Raw genomic sequence first — 27849 nt, forward strand, 5'->3', positions numbered from 1 at the left:
TTTTCAACATGCTTCACGTTGCTTTCACTCTCATCCATCACCACTGGCATCCGAAACGTGTAGGAGAAAACACAAGCCAGACACAATTCATGCAGTGTCCACATTTTTCATTTATCTCTGTAGCCTCTGTAGCATGTAGTTACATTTTTGACAAACCACATGTTAGTTACAGCGTAGCCCCAGAGCTTCCACATGTAGTTGCCATAGGTACATAGTGACCTCTTAACACAAAGCTATAAATCCATCCAGCTATAGAATTTACAATAATTACCCCACCATTATTGCTTGTCATGGAAATCAAATAGTCATTAAGTTAAGTACTGAAAGTGTCAAATAGTGCTGTTTTTCTGGTCTGGCCATTCTTGTCATTACTGTCTATCATTAGTGAGCCCACCTAATAATAGTATAGAGATCCCTATGAAGTTTCTTGTGACTGTTTATAACAGCCAGGAGCAATTAAACAAAGCAAAGGGAAACAGGGTGGCGATTTGATTTGGGACGCTGTCTGTACACAGAAAGCCATTCAACCTGCTGAAGTGTCCTTCAGCAAAAACGCTGACTCTCTGGCAGCTTTACCGGTGCTGGTCTGCATCACTTTACAGCCTTTCACCCCCTTCAAGTGGGACAAGTGTAGAAATCATGGAGCAAATCATGGATCATGCAGCAGCACACTTTTCCCCACACATCCCAACAGGTTTTGGGAGGTTGCACTGCTTTCTGTCGTTCGTGTTGACGCTCCATGTTTAGCCTACAGCACAGTGTTCAGTCCCACATGTTGAGAGAATCTGCATAATGTTTGTTGCTGTCATGAAGAAAAAATGGGAACAACTCCAGCAAAAAACTATTCGTTGTTGTACCCTCACCTGAAAGTTATTCCTGTTTTTTGATTTAAGCAACAACGGTTTTAACAGGTGAAGTCTACCATGGTGGTTTGGCACGGGATGATCCTTTGGGCCTTTGGGCCTTTGGGCGTGCTGGGTGTCATTTGGAGACAGAAATTGGAATTTGGCAGGCTTCCTCCTATTATCTGCATTGCACCTGATGCATGTATCAGTGTGGGCATGCGTGTGTGTGTGTGTGTGTGTGTGTATATATATACTGTGTCCATTTCTGTACACCTGCGCATGTGTAATGTGTGAACACGAGAACAGAAGTGGTACAACTGAAACAATCCTTAGCCAACGCCTCTGTGTGTACGCTTAGCAGCGGTACGTTGGGATGAGGTGTGTGAGCGTACCTTTTCTGATATGTTTGTGTGTGTGTGTGCGTGTGTGTGTGTACGTACCTGCATGTGAGACCTAAAGCAGTTTGAGAGTGCCTGCAGGCAGCATGTTGAAGCTCTGAGGTCCTGGCAGCTGTAGACAGGAGCGGGTGTATGTGTGTACGTGTGTGTGTGTGTGTGTGTGTACATGTGTGTGTTTTTGGCAACCTCCACCATAAGCTGCAACCTTTACTGTGCCCTCTCTCTCACACTCTTTCTCTCTCCATGTGAACCTCGCTCTGTCACACTCTCCCCATTGTGCCAGCAATAACAGAGCCGTGTGTGGATTCACCATGAAGTCACATTCATACATTCACCTTCATACACCCAACATATTTGCACGCTATCCCTATACATTTTTTCCACACATGCCTAATTGTGTCTATTTTAGTGATAATCAATTGTTTTTTTTTCCAGTATTTGTGAGTGAAACTTCAAGGGGACAAGCAGAGGAAGAGGAGGAGGAAGGAGCGATGAGTCAAGCAGACATCTGACATCATGAGCGAAAAGCCTTCACATATTTTGGTTTTGATTAATTTGACTTTGTGTTTCTCCTTTAGGTCTGACAGGTCACACTGAGGTGGTGAGGGTGGTCTTCTCCCCTGAAGACATCAGCCTTGAGAAGTTGCTCAAACGCTTTTGGGAGAGTCACGATCCCACACAAGGTAGCGTCACACACACACATACACACACTCTTGCGTAGACCCAAACGTTGCCCTCAAATAAGTCCCGTCCCGAGGGGCACAGGGTGTATTAGAGCAGAAGGATGATGCCCAGACGTGTGCCTGCGTGTGCGTTGTTGGAGGTGGTGGTGGGTTTAGGGGGTGGGGGATGTGGGAGGAGGGAAGGGGGGGGGGGGGGGGGGGGGTCTCATGGGTGTAAGCCAACGCCAGACAGTGTTAATGTGTCTGAGATCCAGCCATCCATGGAGAGACACACCAGTGTGGTGCGTGTTCAAGGCCCGACTCCCTAAAAAAAAAAGAAAGAAGAAAATGTCTCTGTGTGTTAGAGCATGTGCGTGGCATGTACTTTGTCCAATGTTGAACCAGCTGAGGAATCCTTCCTCTTTTGTTATTCACATCATGTGCACGTTTCTTTTCCTGACTGATTCACTGATGATACTAAATTTGTTCTTTTCTGGGTCGAATAATGTCTGAACTTTTGTTTTATCGCGCTCTCTCTGCGTTTTCATTGGCGGGGGTTGTTCCCTTGACGACGGTTCTGAAGTTGTCAATCACCGGAAACTGGTACAAAAACTTTTACAATGACGGTGTAACATTTCACCAAAGGAATTAAAACACTGCGGGGGGGAGAGGGGGGGGGGGTTCAGATGGGTTCTGATCCATGTTCATCTACACTTTATTCTATATTGTGCTGCATATATTAAACTCCATAGCTTTTGAATCCTGGTTCCCTCACCTCTCCTCTTTAGTGACACGCATCTCTTCCCCACCCATCTCTCAACTCCTTCTCTCCTCCTCCTCCTCCTCCTCCTCCTCCTCATCGTTGACAAAAAAAACCCCAACCCCCAACCCCCCCCCCTAAAAAAAAGAACCCATCGCTCCCATCTCTTCTCTTCCGAGTGTCTTGCTCTCTTGTTTTCTCTGCTCACTGGAGGAGGTGATGTAAGAACATTAATGCACCGGGAGGGCACGGGGAGGGTGTGTGTGTAAGTGTGCGAGTGTGTGAGTGTGTGTGCGCGAGTGTGTGTGTGAGTGTGAGAGAGCGAAAGGACAGGCAAAGAGGTACTCTGCTCACTCATGTTGAATGTAGGGAGGGGCATGACAAGTTGGGAAGAGATGGATCAAAGATTCATAGGCCCGACCTTCAGCTTTAAAACAGGCTCTCTCTCTTTCACACACGCACACACACGCACACACACACTACACACTCGGCGACGTTAACCCACGTCAGTTCTGTCATCTCTTTTACATCTGTCATGATTGCTCTCTCATACACTGTGTGACCCAAATACACAAAAAAAATGTCAGCCGTGTTTGTGCATCTTTCACGGCCAACCTGCTAAATACATCGTACATTTCTTCACATTTCGCTCCACTTGTTCCGCCAGAGGTGGGTTTACAGTATTCAGGTTCATCCCCAGAACCGCAAGAACGCCGATCAGAAGAGATTTCTTCTCCCGTTCTCTGTAGCCAAGGGCAGAGACACATCTTACTACGGGCAAAGGCACACGCAGAGTCGAGCCGACACGCCACAGGGCGACGGCACTGAGGCCAAACGAGTAGTCATGCATTTCCCCTGACTCACTGCCTTGTCTCATCTCATGTTTTATTAATAGCATGCAGCTTATTGTCTATGCACTCCACTAGTTGTGTGTTGTTGTGTGTTTTTTTTTTTTTTTTGGGTCACAGTTAAGACCAGGTGACATACTTCGAACCGCAAACTCAAACGTACGTCCTTTTTCTTGGGAGCGTTAACTCCCCGCCGCCTCTCTTCGTCTCCGACTCTGGGTTCACGTGTAGCAGAAATTCCTCTGATTTGACAAATGTGGCGTGGAGAGGTGGAAAGGGGCCCGCTCGCTGTGCCTTCACGCATGCTTAAGCTCCGATTTATTCTGTCCACCTTAGAGCTGGGCTTAAAAGAGAATGGAGAAGTTAAGGAAGTTTGCTCTTTTTTCCCCTCTTTTAACTGCACAGATTCACTTGAGATCATCGTACATGGAGACGAGCCCGGGAACATTACGAATTCCGTTTTCTCCTGAATTATCAACGCTGAGCCCGTCCTGTTTCATCTACACACTATGTTGGAGTGCCTCTACAACTATCATGTATAGATCATGCTCAGTGGCATGCAATACTTCCTTTTAATGTGTGTATGTAGGTGTGTATCTGCAAGAATATGTGTGTACGTGCGTGCGTGCGTGTGTGTGTGTTTTGAGAGCCGTGCCTCACTGCTTTGCCTCAGTTCAAAAGGGTTTAGTCCCGACAACGTGATGTCGGGCTGCGTCAGCTCCACCAATCCCAGCCTGGATAGCAACATTAGCAGCCAATCAGAAACTCCCAGCAGCCTTTGCTGTATGCCCTCTTTCCATATTCAGCAACACTAGTCTCAATCTGCTGGCTTCCCTGGGATGTTGCATAAAGACCCCCCATTCAACACGCTCCCATATTACAAGTTTCTTATGTCTGCATTATGACAACTCTTCAGTAACACAACCTCCTGTGTGGATGCAAGTATGTGGAGACACCGGAGCACAGGGCGAACTCTCTGCACTCGAGAGTGTCGTCCACACGTCAGAGGGTAACACAGCAGTTGTGTTTCGTCGCAGCGGTTGAGAAGGATGATCTGATGTGTTTAGAGTGATCTCTGTCGTGATGCAAACACATTGTGCTCGTTCTTTTCACACACTGCGGATCAATTGCGCACGCATCGTCATACGCAAGCATACTGTTCACTTCACATTATGCACAAGTGCTCATTATGCCCACTCAAAGGCAGCTTTACCCCATTTGTGCACACATGCGGATAGGCATAACGCGTGCGCACAGAACATGCGGAGGGTGAGTGCGCACAGCTGCACCAGCGGCACGTCAGTTTGTTCACCCAATGTTTCCTCAGAGAAGGCCGCATTTCACTTTTATCTGCAGCCATTGGAGGATAGAGGCACCTTATCTAGCTACTTCTGTCGTTTTTTTTTGTTTTTTTTTCGCTCTCTGACCTATTCAAACATAAGGTCACTTCCCTTCCTCTTCATCCACTTGTTCACTTATTTCTTGTTTCATTTTTTTCCCCATTTCTTCAGTTCTTTCCCCTCCGTTCAGTTTTACACTTTCTTTACCAGTTTTCCAGCTCTCTCTCTGTCTCACCCCTTCTTTGCGCCCACCTCTCACGTCTCACCTGCCCCCCCCCACCACCTCTCCACCTCTCCGCCCCTGTCCCCTTTTGCGGTGAGCGGAGCAGAGGGCCGAGCGAGTGAGCAAACAGCCCCGGAGCCCGTCAGCACATCCGCACAGCAGCTCAGAGAGTCGACCGCTCCCCGAGGCCATCCGCTCATCACACAAACACACTCGCATCAACTCTCTCCTCTTTTATCTCTTAGTCACCCCCCCACCCCCAACCCCCCAACCTAAAAAAAAAAAAAAAAAAACTCTTCCTCCGCACCCCCCCAGCCGCCCTTCATCTTAACAACCGAGGCTTTTCCCCTCCTCTTTGTTTCCTCCTCATCTCTTTTCCTTCTCCTTTTCCCTCGTTCCCTCCATCCTCTTCTATTTTTCGAGGCCATGCAGTATTTATGGTGTGGGCTGCTGATGCTGCGTCAGTGAACAGGCATCGCAGGCATATGCCGGTAGACACAAAAACACAAATGCACAGCTAAGTCGGCCGACGCGGCTGTCCTCATTTGATAGCATCTCCACGTACATGCATGCTCCCCCTTGTAGATGGATGTTGAAGGAGCACACGGTAGAAAAGAGATGTATTGCAGGTCAATTAAACAGGTAAGTGCATCTTGAAAATCAGTGATGGTGGCGATTTTTGTTCATTTAAATGTTTCTTTTTTCTATTTTTTTCCAAAATGCATCGTGTCATCACTGCACAGGACATATAGTCTGTGTTATGTTATATATAGGGCTTATAACCCACACTCAAATAGACATATATCAAGCTGTCAACAATCTGCTAAGTCATGCTGGTGGCGGTTTCTTTCTGACAATTGAAATTAGCATGAATATTCCATTTCTATATCTCCTCCCCAGCTGGCTGCGACACACGCCAATTCCCTGTTGGGGTCCCCCCGTGTCTCCCCCTGTGTCACCACAACCCTTAATTTAGGGGTCTCCCCTCTATCTAAAGCCAAACCCCACAGGAGCTGACCTTGACCCCTGACCTGTGACCTCTGCCACCCCCACACTCCTAACCATACCTCTTTCTGTCTCCCCTGGTTGGCTGAGAATGGCTTGCTCATTACCAGGTGTCATTTATTACACCCTCACACACGCTGACAGCCCTAATTTATGGAGATTGCGGCACGTGTGTGCACACCGTGGGGGGTGGAGATGTGTGTGTCCATTTGATTATGGTGCAGCTTTATAACTTATAATGCGCTTTTTTTTCTTTTTAAATCCTACATTCATAAGACTTAAGTTTTTATCTACATTTCTGCATCAATGGAAATGAATGTTCTCTGGAATAATATGGGAGAAATAAAATGGCAAGTAGAAGAGAAAAGAGCAACTAACCAAACAAACTGTTAAATAAAATAAAAACTAAAATACATTACATTACATCACAGCCTCAGCTTTAGTTGTTGATTAGAAACCTCTGTGTTACTGTAGCTTATTAATCACTGGTAAATGATTATGCACACATATAGTTAAAACACTGTCAGCCTGAATTTCAAGTTATGAAAACTGGCATTTGAGTTCTGGCAAATTGAGTTGACATCACACAAAATCAGATGAACTGTACTAAAAGAGTTAAGCTTCAAAATAAGATGTGTGGCATTTGAAAAATCAATATATTTATTTTTAAACCTATTGCCTGCAGGGAAGTGAAACTGATTCAGGAGCTCATTGTAAACAGAAAATTGAAGAAGTCATAGTAATAATATTCTTATTATAGTTTGTAGCCATGTTCATTGGATATTTCTGTTTATTTTCTATTTGAAAATAAAGTGAATAGAAATGTATCAATTAAATAAAAATGTAACTGTTTGCAAAGCCGTGTGTTATTTGTGAGAGTGATTACAGGCTACGAAAGAAATGTTCGACGTATTTGCAGCATTTATTCAAACAGCAAATCTGAATACTGTCTAACATAAAAGTTTCCAATATGATATCACTGACTTAAACATTAGGAATTCAACTTGTGCTCTCATCCGGATTGATTTGGGTTCAACAGTAGAACAAGCTCTGCCTGTTAGATTTAGATGCGGCCAAAAATAAACAGCACAAGGGCCAGAGTCACAGTGCGCTGACAAGATGCCCAGAACCATGAAGCGATCACGTTAGAGAGCTCTGCTCCAGCAGGGAGCAGAAAATGAAAGCTAAGGAGAGAGAGAGAGAGAGAGAGAGAGGAGTAAAAAGAGATGACAGTAGTTAGTGCAGTGATGATCTACATGATATACATTTACACATCAGCGTCTCATCTGCACACATGCACGGTGGCATTGGCGGGACACAAACACACACACACACACTCTTCCACTGATGCTTTAAGGTTGCCCCCGTATGTGTAGTGTCACTATCTGACAGCCAGGAGCATCACTTTCTGTTTTTTTTCCTCTGTGTGTTTGCATATGTCTTACATATATATATATATATATATAGATATATACACTTTGTGTGTGTGTGTGTGTGTGTGTGTGTGTGTGTGTGTGCGCATGTGTTTGCACGTGCAGCTGAGTGTATGTGTGTATCCGCTGGGGATGCTCTCACCATCCCAACTCCGTTCTCTGCCTCTGTCTCCAGCCCATCAGGAGCAGCTTACATAAGAACAGGGCAAAAATAGCAGCTGAGAGAGGAGAGGAGGAGAGGGCTCTGCTGGCACGCACACAGTCGTAACGGGACCGCGGGGCACAGCACAACCCTGAGTACTATCACGCACGCACACACACACACACACACACAGAGGGAAGACGGCAGTTATCAGGCATTATGGTTTTTCTTTTTTTCTTTTTTTTTTCCATAGTGCGCTAGAATAGTAGAAGTGACGATAGCTGGTCAGGCTTCTCCAGCTAAATAATCCTTGTTGATGTGTGGATGGCTGGGGTATGCCTGAAGTGGGTGAAGTTAATGTTACACTGAATGACAGTGCAGGGAATTGGAGGTAGAGGAAGGGGATACAGAGGTAAAAAAAAAGAGGGAAGAAAAAGAAAACTTACATGAGATTGTTCATTAGTGGCAGCTCTGCACTCTAATTGGTACGCAGCGCCAAGTGCAATAATTCCAACTTCATTTCAAATGTTTTTCCTCCAAACTCAGAAGGATGCGAAAAGTCGCCAATTACGCAGAAACATTTCTTAAATATTGCGGACACTGACAATAGCTTGAATTCTTCGTGTATTCTTCCGTCTCTGTAATAACATTTTTTTTCTGCCTCATTTGCAATTTCTTTTTATTTTACATCTGTATGAGTGCAGCCTGCCCTTTTGAGATACAGAGGGAGTGAGAGAGCTGAAAGAGATAAAGGGAAAAGGAGGAACATTCCATTAAGAGGTGTGGAGGTTAGGATAATCTCAGCTCTTACAGTTGTTAACGGATGAAGGATCGTGGTTGTGTAGAAGACACCAGGGGAGAATGAGCTGGGGTCAGGCCACCGGTTCTGTAGAGGAGAGGGAAGAAAGGGACGTGTTAAAGATGCAACACGCACCGGTACAGCGCCCTCGTTCTTTGCCGGCCTTTTATTTCTTCCTCCGTCTCTTCTTTCTCAGCCTTCCTGTCTTTCATGGCAGCCAACATCCCGTTTAATCAGATTACCTTCTTGGTGTTTCATCTCCTTTTTAAATTTCTCACAAACTAAAAATCACAAGTGTATGCTATGCGTGGTGTGTGCCCACCTTTTCTCTTGAAGCTCACAGTCATACATACACATGTGCTACATAAGAGGGAAGTTATGGATGTTGGAAGGGATTCAGTGAAGGAGCCAGAGAAGAAAACTGAACGAGTACAAATGAAGGAGGGAAGGTGAGGGTGGAAGTGGGAGAAATGGAAAGCTTTTATCCCCAACAGCCAGCAGGGACAAACTGAGTGGAGCCATTTTTTTTTGTAAGGAAGTGTAAACACTGGAAGACATTTTTTTACAGAGTTGCAAAAAAAATCTCAGCGGATTTCAACACAACAAGCCCAAAAAGTGTATGCATGTGCATTTGTGTATACGTCAGTTGGTGCATGAATGTTGGAGAGAGAGCTCCCTTCCTCAGGGACCCCCCCTCCCACCACCACCACCTCCCACTTTGTCTGATTTTTGGCTTCCATTTGTGCGGAAGGGGTTACTTTTAAATTTGCTGATTTTTAGGGTGGCGGGGCAATTAATAAATATTTTTGGCTCTTGTGGGTGTAGGTCAGTGACCCTGAGAGGCGGCGTGTGTGTATGCGTGTGTGTGACCCGAAGCCCCTCCCCTTCTGTCCACCCCCCATTACCCTCTGCTTTCAGAGGCAAGGCTCTCATGCATAATGCAGAGAGAACAGGGAGGCTCTCATTAATAATTACTGCCGCCTTTGATGGATGGAGAAAATAACGAAGGGGGCTGTTAAAAATGGAGAGAGCGAGAGAGAGATAGAGGCGGGAGGAGAGAACCAGAGTTTTTTTTTTTCTTCTTTTTTTGGGGTGGTATTTGTTGCTGTTGTAGCTCTTTGAGGACTGAATGCTTGTGGGGATGGATTTGGAGTTGGTATAATCAAAAGCTGGGCTGATGTTTTGGATGGTGTTAATATTTTGATTAGGAAGTAACTCCTCTTCTGATGGTGGAAGGAGCTCTGAAGATGAGATGAATCTTAATTGTCTTTGTGTTGGAAGCAGCTATTACCACTCAGGGGTTTTTGTCTCCTGACTTTTCTCTAATATTCCATATCTTCAAGCATTTCTTTGAGATGAAACGCCTTCCCCATCTTTACTGTTTTTTTTTTTAATGGGGATTACTTAATTATTTATTTTTGAGATATTACAGATCGCTCTGCTGTAAAATATCATATTACAGCAGTCAAGCCATTAGTTCGATGATAAATGACAGGTTTTCTTCATATAGTTATTGCATATGTTGTGTATTAATAGTTTTATGTGTGTGTGGTTGGACAGAACCATAGGGTCAGCAGGGAAGGTCAGAGGGAACAGCGAAGCTACAAGACCCCTGCCAGCCAGCCAATCAGAGTAAAGGCTCTGGTGGACAGCCAATGGTAGAGTGACTTGGTGGCCTTTGATGGAGGGGCCACCATTCGCCTCGTCCCTGAACAACAGTGCTGGGGGCAAGATGGCCGACATCCAGCACTGCAGAGATGGAGATGGAGATGGAGGGATGCAGAGACAGAGGGAGAAAAATGAGTGAATGTGGAATACTCCGAACACTGGCGGAAAGTTGAATTAGAAAATCAATACTTACAAAATAGTAGAATATGAGAACAGGGATGTTTTTAGCCATGTTAACAGCATGGCTCTGTGGGCAGCTAGTCTAGGTCAGTCCATCAGTCTGAACCAGAAATATCTCAACAACAATCACATATCTCATGAAATTTAACAAATGCACTCATGTCCCCATCATGATGAACTGTAATAATTTTAGTTACTCTTTGACTTCTTATTCAGCAGCATCATCAGATCAAATTCTAGTAGGTTTTTAGTGATCTACAACCTGACATCCACGTCAGCTTCAACTGGTAATTAGCAGACATTAGCTTGCTAACACGTTGAACTGAACTGGTGTTAAACAATCTGTCCAAACATTTAGGATACTTAACTATGATGTGCTTGGTGAAGAGTCAAAATTGTGTGAAATGTTAAGAATGTAGGGAGTCAAGCAGATTTCTATTGGTTTTACCCAGGGCTGCATTGGAATATTGTGAATGTAAAATGCATGGAGTTTTTGATAGAAAAGATATAAAAGGAAATAATAGAATATGTGCTGCACTGAACAGATCCTGATAATATGCACATACTTTTTTTTTTTTTTTTTTTACCACATACCACACTTTGAGAAAAAAATATATATTTCAACCACACAAGCATTTAACATGGCCAGAGACATTTTCAGTGAAGCAAATTCTCTGAGGCAGCAACATTAGTTATAGTGAGTTTATTCAATGTGTGTCGGAGAGCAGGCGACGTCTGCTTGTCTGCTCTGATTTGAATGAAGACCAGATGAATACTTATAGCCATTATATCTGAACAGACTGTGCCACAGATAGGTTATGACACGTGATGATGTAAGGTAACATTTAATCTAAAGAGAACAAGATATGCAGATCACTGTGATTGCCTGTTGAGTCAAAATCAGGTTTCTGCCATTCAAATGAGATATTAACAGATGTAGCTTACAGTGTGCTGCTTGACAATATGACAACATTTAATGCATTAACTGGCAACAAAGTGCATCTCCTTAAAACAGCATTGCAGGTTTGGCGAAGGCATTTTACTATACAAATTATAGATATATATGATGAAAGGATCACATCTCAGCTTCCACAGGTTAAACCTGACACATTTTGTTCTCCTGAAGTGCAGTACATACTTTGATCACGAGTACACTTATCGCATATTACAGTTTCGAGAGGCATTGTTTTACCAGTTCGAAGTTGCACTCTCCAAATGAACTACAGATCAAAAGTCTTATGAGCTGTTTTTCTATGTCTTTACTGTTTTGATTCTGTCTCCCCACTCTCATCAACTCGCTATACACGACCTGCCAAGAAAAGCATCAGATGGACAAAGTCGGCAGCTGTCTGGTGAATGCAGCAGAGAATTTAGCAGCCGAGAGGCCGGATATGTCCCTCAGGAGTCGGTGGAGAACAAAACAGAGCTAAGAGGAGAGTGAGCATTGGACCCTAGACGCGAGCACAGCTCCAAACTAATGCTAGTGTGTTTAATCTGGCTGCGCGTCTGATGTGTAAATGCGCAACTGTGTGCCAGCATGTTCACATATCAGCTTTATAAAGAGATGATACAGTATGTCGTTGTCGTTGTTGTTTCACAGCTTGTTTTGCTACCCTCAAGTGGCCGAGAGAACTGATTTAAAAATGTATCAAAAACAGACAGGGAGGAAATTGAGGCAGGAAAACACAAATACAGAAACTGATGCATGCAAAAACTTTTAGAGTACGCCAACAGAGGCAGAATCAGCTCCCCCACTATTACGCCCCTCTCATCTTTGCACCTTCATTTTCATTGACGATTGCTGGCCAGTCGCTGAAGTTCAAGTGACAGCGACAGAAAAGAGGGGGAAGTTTGTTATTCAGATGAACTAAGCCGCTCTCTTTGTCAGTGGGCTGAAAAGGCAAAGCTGGAAAAGCCTTAAAGCAGAACACAAACATGTCGCTCACCTCAGCCCAAAACAGAAGGCCAAAGATTGAGTAAGACAAGGGTTTAGAAAACATAGATGACGTGGAAAAAAAATGATGCCGCTCAGTTGCAACGAGAAACAAAGGCTGAGTGGGAGAGATGGTGAAAGATGAAGACAGAGAAGGAGGCTGCCGTAGGGAGGTCCATGGATGCCAGAGGTGCTCAGGATTGTAGCGTCTGAAAGGCATAGAAGTGATGGCAGCTGTTTGGCCCCCTAATCAAGGTACACTAGGCCTGGGCCTCCTCCAAACACACTGATGTAAAGCTGATGAAAATTTTGACAGTGCCACATAGATGACAAAAAAGAACTGGAGAATGCACCCACCTACATGAGCCCGTACACCTACACACCGCAGGCCTCCTTAATGAAAACCCGAATCTGCTGTGATCTCTGAATTCATTTAGCTTCATGAATTGAAGATGCAGGATGACGACATAATTGTGAAAACCTTTTTTTCTTTCTTTTTTTTTTTTCATGCAAATGACATTGTGTCTGCGGTGATTGTGGCACTTATTTGTGGGATGTCTTTGTTTTCCCTTTTGTTGTGTGTGGATTCAGGTATGAGGCAACAGAATGACCACGGCACGCAGTATCGCTCAGCCATCTACACGTCCAACCCCGCTCAACAGGAGCTTGCATTAAGGAGCAAAGTCGCCTTCCAGCAGGTATTATACATACACACACACACACACACACACACACACAGGTTTCATTATGACATTTACTCAAGCATGGAGTTACATATAACCAATCCATGTGTGACATAAGGCAGGAGTGTGTGTGGAAAACGTGTTTAAAGGATAGTTCAACATTTTGGCAAATTGGCCCATTGCCATAATCCCTATAGTCATAGCAGTAGGTTCGTTACCTTTAATTGCAAGCTATTTTTAGAACGGTGGAGCAGAGCCGCAAGCTGCTCAGAGCTACACTATGGAGGCTCATGGGATTTCTTTGGTTTCCCTCATCAAACTCATCAAATACACAATCCAACAACTCCAAAACGCTCTCGTGGACAAGTTGTGACCTGCACATTCACCACACTATGAGATAATAACGGAACGTTGCGAGGTCGAGTTGTTTTCGAGGCAAATTCATGCAAAACAGCTGATGCGCGTTCCTGTCGGGGGCAGTTTTTCAGCAAGCAGTCTCTGCATTTGCCTAGAAAACAACTTGGTCTCGTAACGTATCTCATACCGTGGTGAATGTGCAGGTCACAACTTGTCCACGAGAGCGTTTTGGAATTATTGGATTGTGTATTTGATGAGTTTGATGAGGGAAACCAAGAAATCCCATTAGCCTCTGTAGCGTTGCTCTGAGCAGCTTGCAGCTCTGCTCCGTCATTCTAAAAACAGCTTGCACTGACAATTAAAGGTAACAAACCTACTGCTATGACTATAGGAATTATGGCAATGGGCCAATTTGCCAAAATGTTGAACTATCCCTTTAAAAACTGTGACATTTTTCGTTATTTACTGTTTAGTATTGAGACTATAGACTATATACTAGATTAAAATGTAAAGCCTAGCTCCTATGTTTAAGTATTAAATAGACTGGTAACTCTTAATAGTTGATTTTTATGTATCTGCATCCGTTTTACCGTGTTGACAACTAGAATACAATTATTAGAATGAGCAAATAATGATTTTTTATTTATTTTTTTACACTTTAAATAACTTTTTGGCCTTAAAGTGGGGCTGGGCTATACTGTGGTGGTCTCTCAATTATTTGAATAACAAGTGAAAGCCTCTGGAGTGGTGACCTCTTGGAGTTGGACGCCGTTTAGTTAAGCAAAGCCACCTCTGTTCAGTTGATCCCCAGCTATAATCTCATCGGTGACACCTCCTTTCTTAAACTGAAAGAGGGGAGAAGGATCGATAGGTCATCAAAACTCATTTCTAAATCTCTCCCTCTCAGCGGCACACGCCACGCCACGCGTGCCCCTTTTGTTCTTTCCTTCCATCTGTCCGTCCCTCCGTTCCATCTATCCGTTGATCCCTCCGTTGGTTCAGGTCGCTCGTCCCTTCTCTGTCGAAATGGTATTCATGGACAAGCTGGCAGGGGGGCAAGAGGGGAGAAAATTACGGTTGTCATGGTTACTTAGGACACTAGGGGTCAGCAGTCACAGGCCACAGGGCTGTCGTGTTGCCGTGACAACAACCTCCCAACCTTGGCCTTGGGCTGGGGTCAGAGGTGAGAGAGGAGTGGCAGCTGGGACCAGGAAGGTGGGACGTGGGGGAGGAAAAGCAGGAAAAGGGAAAGAAAAGAGGCAATCAGATCAGAGGGCCATGACTGACAGGCCATCAACTGATGGTGACCCCCGCCCCCGTGGCTATAAACTGATGGTGACCCCGCACACGCGCACACACACACACACACTCAAACAAAACCACACAACAGCAGTAGCAAAAGGAGTATCATAGTCATACCAGTAACCAGTATTTCTGTACATGTGTGTGAATAGAAGACAGTAGAAGACAGAAGACATAGTGACAGCTGTCGTACATGAAGATATCCCAGATGTAGTCTTCACAAAAACAAATGAAAAGGGCTTCAGAATAACAAAGTTCTTTCTTGACTTTGAAAATCTGACCTCAGTATCTTCTTAGCACGGTTATAACCTTCCATCAACATGGTTTTAAAAGTTGATCTTCAGAAGTTTGACAAAATAATCCAACCTGTTATAGTTTAATGATGACTTGTGATTGTTTTTCAATAATTTAAAAGACTTTTTGATGCTGTTGCAACTGAGCAAACTCCATCTGCTGGTGAAGATCATGACAAGAACAGCAACTAAATGGTTGTGTCAACAGAAAAATAACAATCGCAACAAAACTGATTAACCTTCTTCTTTTACACGATTGGTAATTTAATATTAGTAATATTAGAATATTAGTTTTGAGTTACATCTTACAAAAAGTTGAATGAAAAAGTTTTATAAATTAAACTATGAAAAAAACGGTAGACTAGAACACATGCTGTTTTCTAACCTGATTCTGAAAATAACCATATATGACATCAATCTGCCACAAATCTGTAAATAATCAGAGTGGAAAACAAGCCTTGGGTTCATTAAGTTAATATTACCACACACAGACTCACAAAACACACATTTCTAAACATCCAAAGGAGAAACAGCACTCAGACAGATTCCGTCCTCCTCTCTCCCCACCAACGCTGCTGACACCACTGATCTGTCAACAACTTCAGTGGCACCCCAGTTTCATCTGGAGCCACTGGGACACATATCTTCTCAAAGCAGCTGACACGCTCTGAACCAAAATGGCAGCTTCCTGCCCTGAAATGGCTGCCTTTGCCGCATTGATGCTGAGTCTCAAGAACGCCGGGCTTGAAAATGGCATCTCTACAGAGGAAGGGGTTGCTGTGTGTCTGTCGGTGCACGTGAGGTTATGGGTGTGTGTGTGTGTGTCTGTGTGTGTGTGTGTGTGTGTGCGTTTTATCCTAAAAGGCCAATGCTCTCTATCGGGAGAAGTGTGTTCATGTTTCGGTAGAGTGACAAGAGAGAGTGGGTGGAGGCGATCTAAGACGACCAGAGATAAGACAGGCATCACAAAATCCAGATTCTACCCCACTGCCAGCCCATGACTCACACACTCACATGTAGAACAGACACACACACGCACGCACACATACACACACAGACATACATTTGGCACATACACGCACAGCCCAATGAATAATTAACCCATACGAAGAGTCTCTTCTGCAGGGCTTTCAGTTTCTTAACTTCAGCATTGGAGGTGGAGGGGTGGGGTGGGGTATGGCAGGGTGGAGGGTGTAAGAGGGGGAGGAGGAGAGTGAGGCAGAAAAGCTTGTTTAAGCGCGAGAGCAGAGAGGGGGAGGAGAGGGAGAGAGGAGAGGAGAAGGGGGTTCTCTATAATGAAATTTGAAATTTGCAGAACATCAAAGGCTTCTGTAGCCAAGCCGCTGTGGCAGCAGAGCAGAGAGGAGGAGTGCATCTCTTTCTCTCCCTCTGTCTCCCCCGTCTCTCACTCTTTCTTTCCCCCTTCTCTTTTTTCCCCTCTATCCTTCCCTTTCTGCTAAAATGTGTCTCCCCAGAGCTGGGCGAGGGGGAGGAGGGGGGGTTGCTGAGGGGGTGAGGAGAGGGTGAGAGAGAAAGGATGGGAAGAGTTGATTAGGTGGAGAGAGCGGGGTGGGGGTGGGTCAGAGATGTGTTCGGGTTTGGAGAGAAAAATGGGAGAACAGAGGTTCTATATGAATGTGTGTGTGTGAAAGAGAGAAATGGAGAGGAGTGTGTTTGTGTGTGTGTGTGTGTGTGTGTGTGTGTGTGTGTGTGTGTGTGTGTGTGTGTGTGTGTGTGTGTGTGTGTGTGTGTGTGTGTGTGTGTGTGTGTGTGTGTGTGTGTGTGTGTGTGTGTGTGTGTGTGTGTGTGTGTGTGTGTGTGTGAACAATAGGTTTTATCAAGCCAGCTTGGATATTGTGTGTGTACGCGCACATGCATGTGTGTAGGGCCTTGGAGGGGTGAGTGTGCCCTCTGATAAGGCATCCTAACTTAATGAGCTTGAAAGGGGGATGGAGGGGAGAGCACAGGGGTTCGGATGATGCGTGTACAAAAAAAAAAAAAAAGAAAGAGGGGTGGGGGTCGTTTGGGGCTAGAAGTCTTGAGGAGAAGCCCGGGGGTTGTTAAAAGGTGGCACAGCATCAGCAGGTTTCGTAATCGGGCTTCAAGTGGCACGAGCTCGCGTCTCTCATTTTGGAAAGTATTCAAAAGTCAGATTTACCCTCACAACTGTTCCCCGGCTCGCGTTTTATAGACCGACTGGGGATTTACATGAAAATCTTCCAATACTTGAGCCGTGTGTTGAAGTTATCAATCACAACACCACATTTTGCCTATGTGGCTCTAAAACAGTATCGGTTTAGATAAAAGAGAATAATAGAAAATTGTTACTGGTTTAATCTACACACAACTTTTTTATATATATATATAAATATATAGATATCGCCAAGAGGTAAACGCCCATCTTTCAGCGAGCTCTGGTCGAGTGCATTGCAGCTGCGATGTAAAAAAAAAAAGAAAAAAAAGAAAAGGCGATTGGTTTTCAGAAAAATGCAGCGCTGATCTTCTGCGTTTTTCCTCTTTAGATGTTGAGCTACTTGTTGTCTGCCCTGGTAAAAAAAAAAAAAAAAAAAAGAGAGAGAGAGAGAGAGAGAGAGAAGAAAAAAAAACAACAACAAAAAACGCAGTAGCGCGCACCGCCTCGCTCCGAGACTGAAGTGCGTGCATCCTCTCTCCCTCTCAAAATGTAGGAGTGTTGGCTTCCTCGCTCACAAAATGTAGGCGCGCTCGCTGAAGATTAGAGCCCAGCTAAAATGGATGCCTGACCCGTGCTGAGAGAGAGAAAGAGAGATGAACAGAGCAGGGCAGCAAAAAACAAAAAAAAACTCTTCATCCTCTTTGCATAGACAGACATGGAGAGGGAATACACACACACACACACAGGCTCAGTGATGTTCAGAGCCTCACGGCGTAATGTGCTACTTTTTCAGTGTCTTTTTCTCTTTCTGACTATTGTGTTTATGTTTTTTATTAGTGCTCGAGTCTGTTTTCACGCCGTCAGTCTCTCTGTAGTCTCCCATGCTCCTCTCCTCCTTCACTTCACTCCCTCTCTCCCTGCGTGACTCTGCACCATCCCAGTGTCTCTTTTTCCTCCCTGTCTGTCTTCCTCCTCTGTCCTCTCTCCATCACTCCCGCTCTTGTCCCCTCTCTCTCTCTTTCTTCCTTCCTCTCCTCGAGGTCATTGGGGGCAAGCGTGGTGCAGCGGACTAGTCGATAAGTATCATGTCAGGCCATTTCATGTGTTTTCAGTCAGAGCCACAGTCTTACCTACCGCCAGCAGTGGAAGCACGGAGCAGGCAGCGTTGCTTTTTCTGCCTACTCCAAAGTGTATTTACATTTTTAAGATGTTGAAGGGCTTTTTGTGCGCCTGTGTTTCAGGTGTGCGACTGCAGCGAACGAAAGAGATCAAGTGTCTGTGTTAATGCACAAACCATTTGTTTTCTTTTGTCTTTAAATTCTGAATCACTGTGGTGGAGGAAACTAAGTGCTTTATTTGGGGACCGATTCTGAGGCATTTAGGTGCACGTTTTCCTTTTTTTGTTATGCTATTCCATCCTCGCTCTCCTTTGCATCTCGCAGCTGATCCTCCATATTACTGCTGCAGTGTAATGAATACTCTCACTTTTGATACTTTAAGTATACAACTGCTAACACTTTGGTTTAAAAATAAAATTATAAATGCAAGATTTTCTCTTTTGCCTCTATTTAATAGTGTTACAGTATAGATGGGCAACACAGGCGGGGTAAAATATAGAGAGGGCTGAGGGGGGGTGAAGACATTCGACGAAGGTCCTCAACTGCAATTGAGTGTGTAAAGTTGCGGTTACCGTGGTATACTGTATCAGCACGACCGCCTCTCTTCCTTTCAATTGAATTTTCTTACAATAAAATTCCTACTTTCACTTAATAAAAGATTTCAGTGCTTGTTCCACAGACGCCGAATTACCGTACGCGCTTTTTAAACCTTTCAAAACATGCTTTGTTAATCCTGAACTAAACTACAGTCGTGCCAATTAAACCGTGAATTTGAATTCGAGACTCGGGCGACGACACTAAGAAAAAGAAATGCGACAGCGGGAGGTGAGGAGTGATGGTGAAGTGGTAAAACCATACATCAGTAACAGGAGTGGACTATGGGGTGATTACATAAATCACCAAATTGAGGTCATATCCTTCTTCAAATGTCTTCACCATGAGTCATCGGGTGTCTCAAACTCTATGTCAATGCGCGTCTCTTCCCCACCGCTCAGCAGCCGTAGGCCTTCTGAGGCAAGACGACAGAGAAAAGCGGGGTAAGGAGGAGAGGAGAGAGTACATTTTCCTCCTCCTTCCTCCTCCTCCTCCTCCTCCTTCTCTTCTTCCTCCACCACCTCCACCCTCTCTCGGGGTGTCACGTCCTATTTGTGTCCCGGGGCCGTCTCTCTGGCGATGGTGATGGCGAGAGGGGCTCTCTCGCTTGGCTGGAGAGCAGGGAGGACTTGGTAGCACGAAGCGATGGTCTGTGCTCACATGGGGGAGAGAGGGAGAGAAAGAGAGATAGGGAGAGAGAGAGAGAATCAGCATTGGAGGTGAATGGAGAGAGTCAGAAAGGACAGGGAGAGAGAGAAAGAGAGAGAGAGAGAGAGAGAGAGAGAGAGAGAGAGAGAGAGATGCACCCGTTCAGCCATGTCTTTGACAGGGGAGTCTTTCCGACAGGCGTGAAGAAAGGAAGGGCTGACTGGGCTGAGTGAGCTCAGCCCTGGACACACACACACAAACATGTTTTTGTCATTTAAGAGGACATCGCATTGACTCATTCATTCCCCAAGATTTAACAGACACATTAGCACCAGCCCATGCCTAATCCAACCCGTAACCATAACCTGAACCGCAATGTCTTCACCCTAAAATGTAACGTTTACCTCGCGCGGACAAGCTTTTTGTCTCTAATTAGGAGGTGAGTCCCCATGAGGTGGCTCTTTGTGACCCTACAAATTGAGTTATATGAACACAAACGTACATACGCTGAACCGTTCTCAGCGTTTCCCTTTGTTTCAGCCCTCTTCCACCCATGCTTATGTACGCTACATGCAGATTTTCCTCCCTCATTTCGAACGTCATCATCAACTGCATTAAAAAATGCTCAACTTGAGGATGTCGCTCCATTTCGCTCTGGAATTTTCTCTCCTCCATCTTTTTTTTTACCATTTCTACCCTCCACGTTCTTCCCTCCATTCCTTTGCTGCTGCTGCTGCTGCTGCAGTGAGAGAGTGAGAGAGAGCAAAAGCACAAGAGAGAGAGAGGGGAGAGAGAGAGAAAGCGAAGCCACATAAGGTTATACACAGTGGCGTGACGCCATGCATTCTGATTTATAGATCTAAAATGGCCGCCGTGTTGTGACTGCTGTAGAGGGCTGGATGGAGTGTGAGGGAGTGGTGCGGGGGTGTAGCTATGTTTGCTAGGAATAGCAGACCTTTTCTTGGACTTTGTGTTCTCCTCGCATGTAGCATCCTCTGCCCCGGAGGCTTCGCTACTACAGTGGTTCGGCGTTGGTGACTGATTAATTAGGCCATGATGTACAAAGCTGCGTGCTTGTGTCGGCCGGTTCACGACAATGCTGTTGGATAAAGGCAGGGGGGAGATGGGTTTCTTCTGACTGCACACCCTTTTTTGCATTTTGAAAGCTAAATGTGTCCACACTCATGATGCTGGCACTCCACGTCGAGAGGCTGCGTTGTGCTGCAGTTTGGTCTGTGGACACTGGGTCCTTCCTGCAGGGAGATTAGAGCCCTCACATTGTAGCGGCAGCCACTGAGGACTTAGAGGTCAGCTGCTGCCTCAGCCTCTCTGTGGGGCGCGGAGCTTTGATTTACTGACTCCACTGCATCACCTCCAGCAAACACACACACACACACACAAACACACACACACACATACAGCTAGTACCACACTGCCTCCATGTGGACAAAAGTACACACTACCCTGCTGGCCTTTACTGACATTACTTCCTCTTAAAAATTAGTGGTCGTACACTTTTAGATAAATCATCTCCCTCTTACATGCTTAATTCCCACTGACCTAGTTAATAGAAGTACCGACTGGAACCAATCTGTTCTGGTTAAAGTAACTTATTTCCATGTTTAAGTTATTCAGCTCACTTCCCGCCACAGCAAAAGATGTGTTAACAAGACATGTGGACTCCTGGCGGTGCGTGGCGCAATGGTTAAGGCGGCCGTCCCATGTAGAGGCTACAGTCCTCAACGCAAGCGTCCCCGGTTCGCATCCCGCGTCGGGCAGACATTTCCTGCATGTCATTCCCCCTCTCTCTGCCTCCCCCTTTCCTGTCTATCTCTACTATGGCTATCAGATAAAAGGCATAAAAGCCAAAAAATATACTTAAAAAAAAAAAGACATGTGGACTCCTCAGTGGCATGTATTTGGCTTGGTTCATTTACCTACATGAAATACAAAGAGTGGGAATTTCTCAACAAGAGGTTATAAAGACGGGTGACAAGACAAATTAATAAAGTTAGGTAAATGAGCATAGAAACATTAAGTATTATTGAGGATACTGAGCTCAGTGCACCTCCCAAAACAGCTTGGGTTTACAATGGGTTGACTCCATTGGGTTGACAATCACATGAATCAGTGGATGATTATTATTATCATTTGGAGGAATGGTGTATTTATCCATCCTCCAGTGGAATATCAAAGACTTGTAAAATCTTTGCCTGAAGCGGAAGTGGAGGCTTTTGAAGATCTGGTTGTATTACCAAGGATCTGTAATGTTTGTTTTTCATATTTTTACATGTATATAATTGTATAGTTTTCTCCATGTAGCCTACTGTCTAGTTTAATTTACCATTTTATTTTATTTTTTGGCCACTTGATGGCAGCAAAACAACCTGTGACCATGATGTTGTGTCACCCACATTAAGTTGCAAACATGTCAGCAAAGTAAGATAATCCAACAGACATAGACCATTTGGATCAGTTAGGATAATCTTTTTGACCACCTGGCGATTATAAGCCCAATATTCAGACTCCTCAGTTTAGTTTTACATCCTGAGGGAGACACTGACTTGGCTCTTTAGCTGTTGAACACTCGACCGTATTCACCTCTCAGACTCTAACTTCTATCTCTCTGTAGTCTGATGCTGGACAGGAAGTATATAGTGGCTTTATTAGATCCTTTTCACTAAAAAACTAAAAGGTTTGAGAATATTAAGAGTTAACTAAAGTGGTAATCTTGCAGTTCACCAAACCATGAGCTAAAATGTGCTGAGTTGGATTGCAGAGTCACTGTACAAACAGTGTGTTTAACATTACACATATGGTAACTTGACACATTGTTTATGTGAAAGTATTGATTACTGCAGCTTTAAAGTGACAGCTACATCCCGGAACATGTGTCTGCTTACAGTCTTTACATCGTCACAGCCAAGGTTTAAAATGAGATTTTTCATCATATTTCTGTAGAAATATGAAGCACATACAGGTCAACAACGTAAAAAAAAAAAATATATATATATAATGTCACACCAGACTAGAATTGCCTGCCTACATGTCCACATGTAATCTATTGTCACCTCTGCAAATTCAGGCTGATCACAGCCTCCATAAAGGAGTAAGCTACAACCCCTCATAGGTAATTTTCATGGACCACCATAGGAAGAATGAGGCTGTTATCCTTAAATTCTCCCAACAGTATCCATGACGGTGTCATGCAGAGAGACGGGATGTATGCAGAATCTGATAAGCACAGGTTGAGCTGGGATTGGATATATTCGGTTTCTGCACTGTGCTGTTTGCTGAATGCTGCCAACTGACGCCTCCACAAAGTAAAGCTCCTCCGTGCTGCACACTGTTCTAAGGTGTGTTGCGCGCTACATGCAAGCTACTTGTTGCCCACAGACAGTCCCCGCGCACCGAGAACTTGTTGTTTTGTCAGCCCTCTGGAGCACTGATCCAGAGAGGACTGAGCACTTGTATTATTAGATAGAGAAAACCACTCAGCACAGCAGGTACACCTTTGATATATCTGTCAGAGGTGTTTATAGTGTGTATGTGCGTCTGCGTGAGCGAGTGTGCTTTTCTAGTGCGTTTGAAGCCTTCTCTCAAGGTGTTTAGAAAAGTGTAAGTGTGAAAGTGTCTTAAGGAGTTCTCAAAGAGAGCGGATACTCTTTGATGCTTTGTCCCACAGAGAGAGCCACAGAGGCAAGCTGCACTACAAAGATAAAAAGATGCTCCTTTCTTCTGTCACTCAATCACCCTCCTTTCTAGTTGAGGAGCAGAAAACTCTTTACTGTATTAGTAAGAGGTATTGAAAGTTCACACCCAATACACTACAGAATAAAACAACCATTTAAGAGGCGTGCTCGTTCTTGGGAAGTTACAGCGATCGGAGAAGGTAGAGTTGAATCTATGTCAAGGCTCTGCAGAATCCTTGTACAGGATTATCCTGAATATGATGAACTTTTTCTTCTCATAGATTTGTTTTTGTCATTCCAACCTTGAAGGTAGAAGCTTTAACGCTGTTATCACTGATACAGAATCGTAAATGCGCACATATAACAATTCAATGAATAGAGTTTATGTAGAATGTTGCACAATTTGTAAACAGGAAATCTGATGTATATCTGTAATCATTTCCAAAGCAGATTTCTAGTGAAACAATACGAAGGAGTATTAGGGCCATCCAAAAAAAAAAAGCCAGGCAAAAAAAAAAAAAAAAAGAGGCAGGTAAAAAAAAATACTGACCACAGTACCACAACCAACTTAGTACAGCGACATAAGCCAATGACATAATGATGACATAAGTCAGAGTGTGTAGCTATGTCTTTGGAGTGTGAAGGTGATTTTCTGAAGTGGTAAAACTGTAAATCAACTTGATCAATTGCCTTATTGTATCTTGTGATACAACATAGGCGGCCTACCCTCTCTGGCCATCAATATCCCTGCATCTCTATACGAGTGTGGCCACCTCCTCCAAGTTTGTGTGGTTTATCCTTCTGAACAAACCAAGTTTCCAACACAGTCTATTCAACGTACTTATGACCACACCATGTTTATGAGCCAAAAGAGCAAGAATTTTCTTATTACTGAAGCCGATTCTGAAGTACAGCTTAATCAACATGTCTATAGAGGCAGCCATGGCCGTAGTTTGATATTTTCTCACTTTATTTATTGTATTGTCATGCCTGGCCCCTTTTATTATTGTTTTTGCCGGATTTGGGGGGTTTTTTGGCTGGCTTTTTTTTAATTTATTTTTTTGCTAGATTTTTATTTTTTATTTTTTTCTGGCTTTTTTTTTTTTTGCCTGACTTTTTTTGTTTTTGTTTTCTGCCTGACTTTTGTTTTTTGCCTGACTTTTTGCCTGGCTTTTTTTTTTTTTTCTTCATACTAGAAACAATTCCTCCCTGGGGACTTAGCCAGAATTCTTCTGATATGTATTGCAAATGCATCCTGTGTCATCAACATAAACCTAGGTATCTTTTTTTGAGCTTGTCTCTTCATTTTGAAGCAACTGGATTATAATTATTTTTGATTTATTTGTGTATTATTGCCCTTAGGAGTTGGACAAAAAAGGCTATGGTGCGATCACAACAGAGATCCTGGAGGGGCAGCAGTTTTACTACGCTGAGGACTATCACCAGCAGTACCTGAAGAAGGTACCTAAGGGCTATTGTGGCCTCAAAGGCACCGGAGTCTCATGTCCCATTGGAGCCAGAAAGGACGAACTGTGAGAATTTGCGGTGAGAAAGATGAGGATCAATTACTGCTCTTAAACTTCTTCTTTTTTAACTGCTTGATACACTGTTGAAATATCCAGTGTAAGAGTCAGCTTTTGATTGCGTCAAAACTTGAATGAACTGAGTCTCAGGGAATAGTCCATTCAGTGGTTCAATAAGCCCTTGAGGTCTGTTAGAGTATACATACAGTAGTGTATACAGTAAGGCAATTTCATTATGTAGCACTGTTTATAGCTATTTAAAGTACTTTGTGTAGCATGTATAAATGTATAAAAATAACAATTAAAAGTGACTAAGAAAATAAAAAGAGGTGGATGGGAAAAAATGCTAGAATGGAGCCTTTAAGGAGCAGTGACGGTGCGTTGAGCTGCAGTAACAGTCGGCTTCCATAGGGTGGCGACATTTCTCAAAAAATATCAGCTGAAGCAGTTTGTAAGTGAGACATATTGTAGAAAAAAGCATTTTCAAATCTTTGTCTTCTACAGTAGGTTAAGGGGAAGAAAATCTACCAACCTCAATGGTTTTCCAAGCCAGCAGTGTTCACACTGAGCAATGTGGCAGAGCTCAGAGTAAGAATTATTTTAAATACAGATTTTAATACAATCATATGGTTTTACTTGGTAGCTTAGTATAAGGAAAGAACAATACCAGTATGTATTTCAATGCAATATGTTATTTTCATTTTTATGTAACTATCTGACATGTATAAATTTCCCTCAGTCAAGTGAGACTGAGAACATTTTCTTACTGCCTCATCTCAGAAACAATAAAACTCTTCTTCAGATTTTTGTCTTTATACCTTCTACGCGTGTCTCTATGTGTTACTCATTGAGCTAAATATAAATATACGTGTGTGTGTTTGTGTAAGATAAAGTTACTTTTTCCCCTTTTCAGCCCCGTTTGAGAAGGTACCTACTGCCAATGTGGGACAAATGGCTGTGAGTCACTGTAACACACACACACGCACACTCAGACAGACCACTCATTCTAGATCACAGAATCAGACACTTGAAGCACTCATGTATGCAATATGATACACACTTTGCTTAAACACTCACTCCAACCCCCCACCCCACCCCCAAACCCATAATTATGAATAAAAGTTCTATTTCACATCATATAATTACAAATCACAGAGCACTGAGCAATTACTGAATAAGCATTGTGTGTGGTGCCTTTTTTTAAATAATTAAACACATCAACCTGACAAGTCTGTTTAAAAATGAAAATCACACTCATGGTTAGGCTTCCAAAATACAGAGATGATATCTAGAAAAGCTTTTTGGTCGACCGCAGTAGTGTGATTCACCCCGCTCTCGTTTTCCCCCTCCCTCTCTTCTATCTTTCTTTCTCTCTGTGTGTATGTGTCACATCCTGACACCTGTGTGTAGGTGTGGACCAGGGCACAGGTGCAGGTGCAACCTCTGAGGGCCTATTTTAGTATTGGGACAGATATTTTTGCATGTGTCTGCATGCAGCAGTCGTGTATATATATGTGTGTGTGTGTGTGCCGGGGCATGTGAAGCTGTGGCTTGCTTGATCGAACCGCGCTGAGTGGTATGTGGTTGGGCCAGCTAGCGCCCGCCTGTATTTTTGCATGCTGTTGTGTTTTGTTGAGTATGTACGAGAACAGATAACCTTTTAATAAGGAGATCTTCATTTCCTCCGTTTTGAAAAAGCTTTAATCGCATGAAGGAAATCGACATCTGCGATGATGTCTGACTTCAACGAGAGATGCTTCAGTGGAGCAGGGCATGATTCTGTTTATTTCTGCCACATTACAGAGGAGGCGTTATCACAAGCTAAGGTTATGCATCAATTATATGTAGGAAGAGATGGGCTGTGGAAAATTACCAAGTTTAATGCACAAGCTGCATGAGCAAGTGTATGTTATCTGTGTATTCCTTTGTAATGGATTAAAATGGGGGCATGGAAATGGATGGTACTCTCATATACGCATCCATACACAAACACAGTGAGGCAGGGCAGGACACGAACCAGGCTGTGTGTGCCCTCCAGACAGAGCCTATTGTTTGCAGATGGGCCTTTAGTGGCCCCACAGCTGGCCACAAAGAGCATACCGCTCCAGCTCGCTGCTATGCCTCTCTCACTGGCCTGTGCTCAGTCACCCTGAAGAGAGTGGGCAGCTCTGAGGAACATGAACACCACCTCGCTCATACGTTTGATATCTTATTCTATTATACTCTTACAAGCGTGTTTTATTCTTCTTTTTTCCTGTCCTCGGCGCCAGATTCTCAGCGCTCCTAAAGAAAAACCATCACCCGCTTGTTTGAAGAAAAGAATAGCTTTGTGCAAACACATGGTAGTGTGGCAGAGTGGGCTGAAACAGAAAGGTGTTGGTTGTTTATCAGAAGCACTCTACACTCTTACCCACACATGTACACACACATAAACACACGTCCCAACCACTACCTCTAACTTCGTCCTGTACTGCCGCCTAATGCAAAAGGCAGCGCCCACGCACGAGAAACAAACACACCAAAAACACACCTTGCAGAGACGTGCACCCACACAAAATTGCTTGCACTCTGATACGCTCTCTATTGTGTCCTCCTTTCACACTGTTTCATTTATCTTCCCCACGACGGCTTCAATAGATCTTACAGTATGTATATGTAATACATATGTCACACTGTGCATGTATACGTGGTTGGATGTAGCCTTGTTTCATTCCTCTGTAGATGCAACCACAGGCGGCAAACTAATTTGTTTTTGCAGGACACCAACACGGTATTGTTTGGTGAGCTATATAAATAGAACAGCAGAGCGGTATACTCTGGTGTTGTCCTACCAGCTGGAGAATTGTTGTGCCTTCTTGTCTTGCTCCTCACATAATTACTTTTCTGGATTGTGGAGGTAGTACGAGCACAATTGGACGTGTGTGTGGGAGTGTATATCTTCTGTGTGTGTGATAGCAGAGGGGAAAACAGAGCATGTATTTTTCTATATATGTCCTGTACATTTCTCTCGTGATGATATGAGGAGGAGGTGCAGGGTTTTCTTTTTTTTTTTTGCAGATGCCAGATGTGTTTGCATGCCCTTCCTTGCTCTCCCTTCCCCTCCCTCTGGTTCCTGCATGGGCGCAGGGTCTCAATCAGAGCATCAGGGCTCCAGGAACCGGAGCACAGCAGTCTCTCTGTGCTGCCCAGAGAAGTGCAGCCTTGTCTGGGTCGGTGCATCTGCGGCCTGGGGGCGAGTGAGTGAGGGCGAACACTGGTGCAGCCGCATG

At 44.1% G+C, this 27849-nt stretch overlaps 1 protein-coding gene across 1 annotated transcript in view; it reads left to right on the forward strand.

Annotated features, from left to right (window-relative positions):
- msrab (methionine sulfoxide reductase Ab) overlaps positions 1-24678 on the forward strand; it is a gene marked incomplete at its 5' end in the record, with an annotated part of 33892 nt that extends 9214 nt beyond the window's left edge. Inside the window, 3 exon segments of the mRNA XM_083998888.1 lie at positions 1822-1926; positions 12828-12934; positions 24420-24678. Coding sequence (XP_083855014.1) covers positions 1822-1926; positions 12828-12934; positions 24420-24593 — 386 coding nt within the window. The 3' untranslated portion in view covers positions 24594-24678.
- Positions 24679-27849: the final 3171 nt, after the last annotated feature.

The sequence above is a fragment of the Trachurus trachurus genome, assembly GCF_905171665.1.
Source record: "Trachurus trachurus genome assembly, chromosome: 22".
NCBI classification, from domain to species: Eukaryota; Metazoa; Chordata; class Actinopteri; order Carangiformes; family Carangidae; genus Trachurus; species Trachurus trachurus.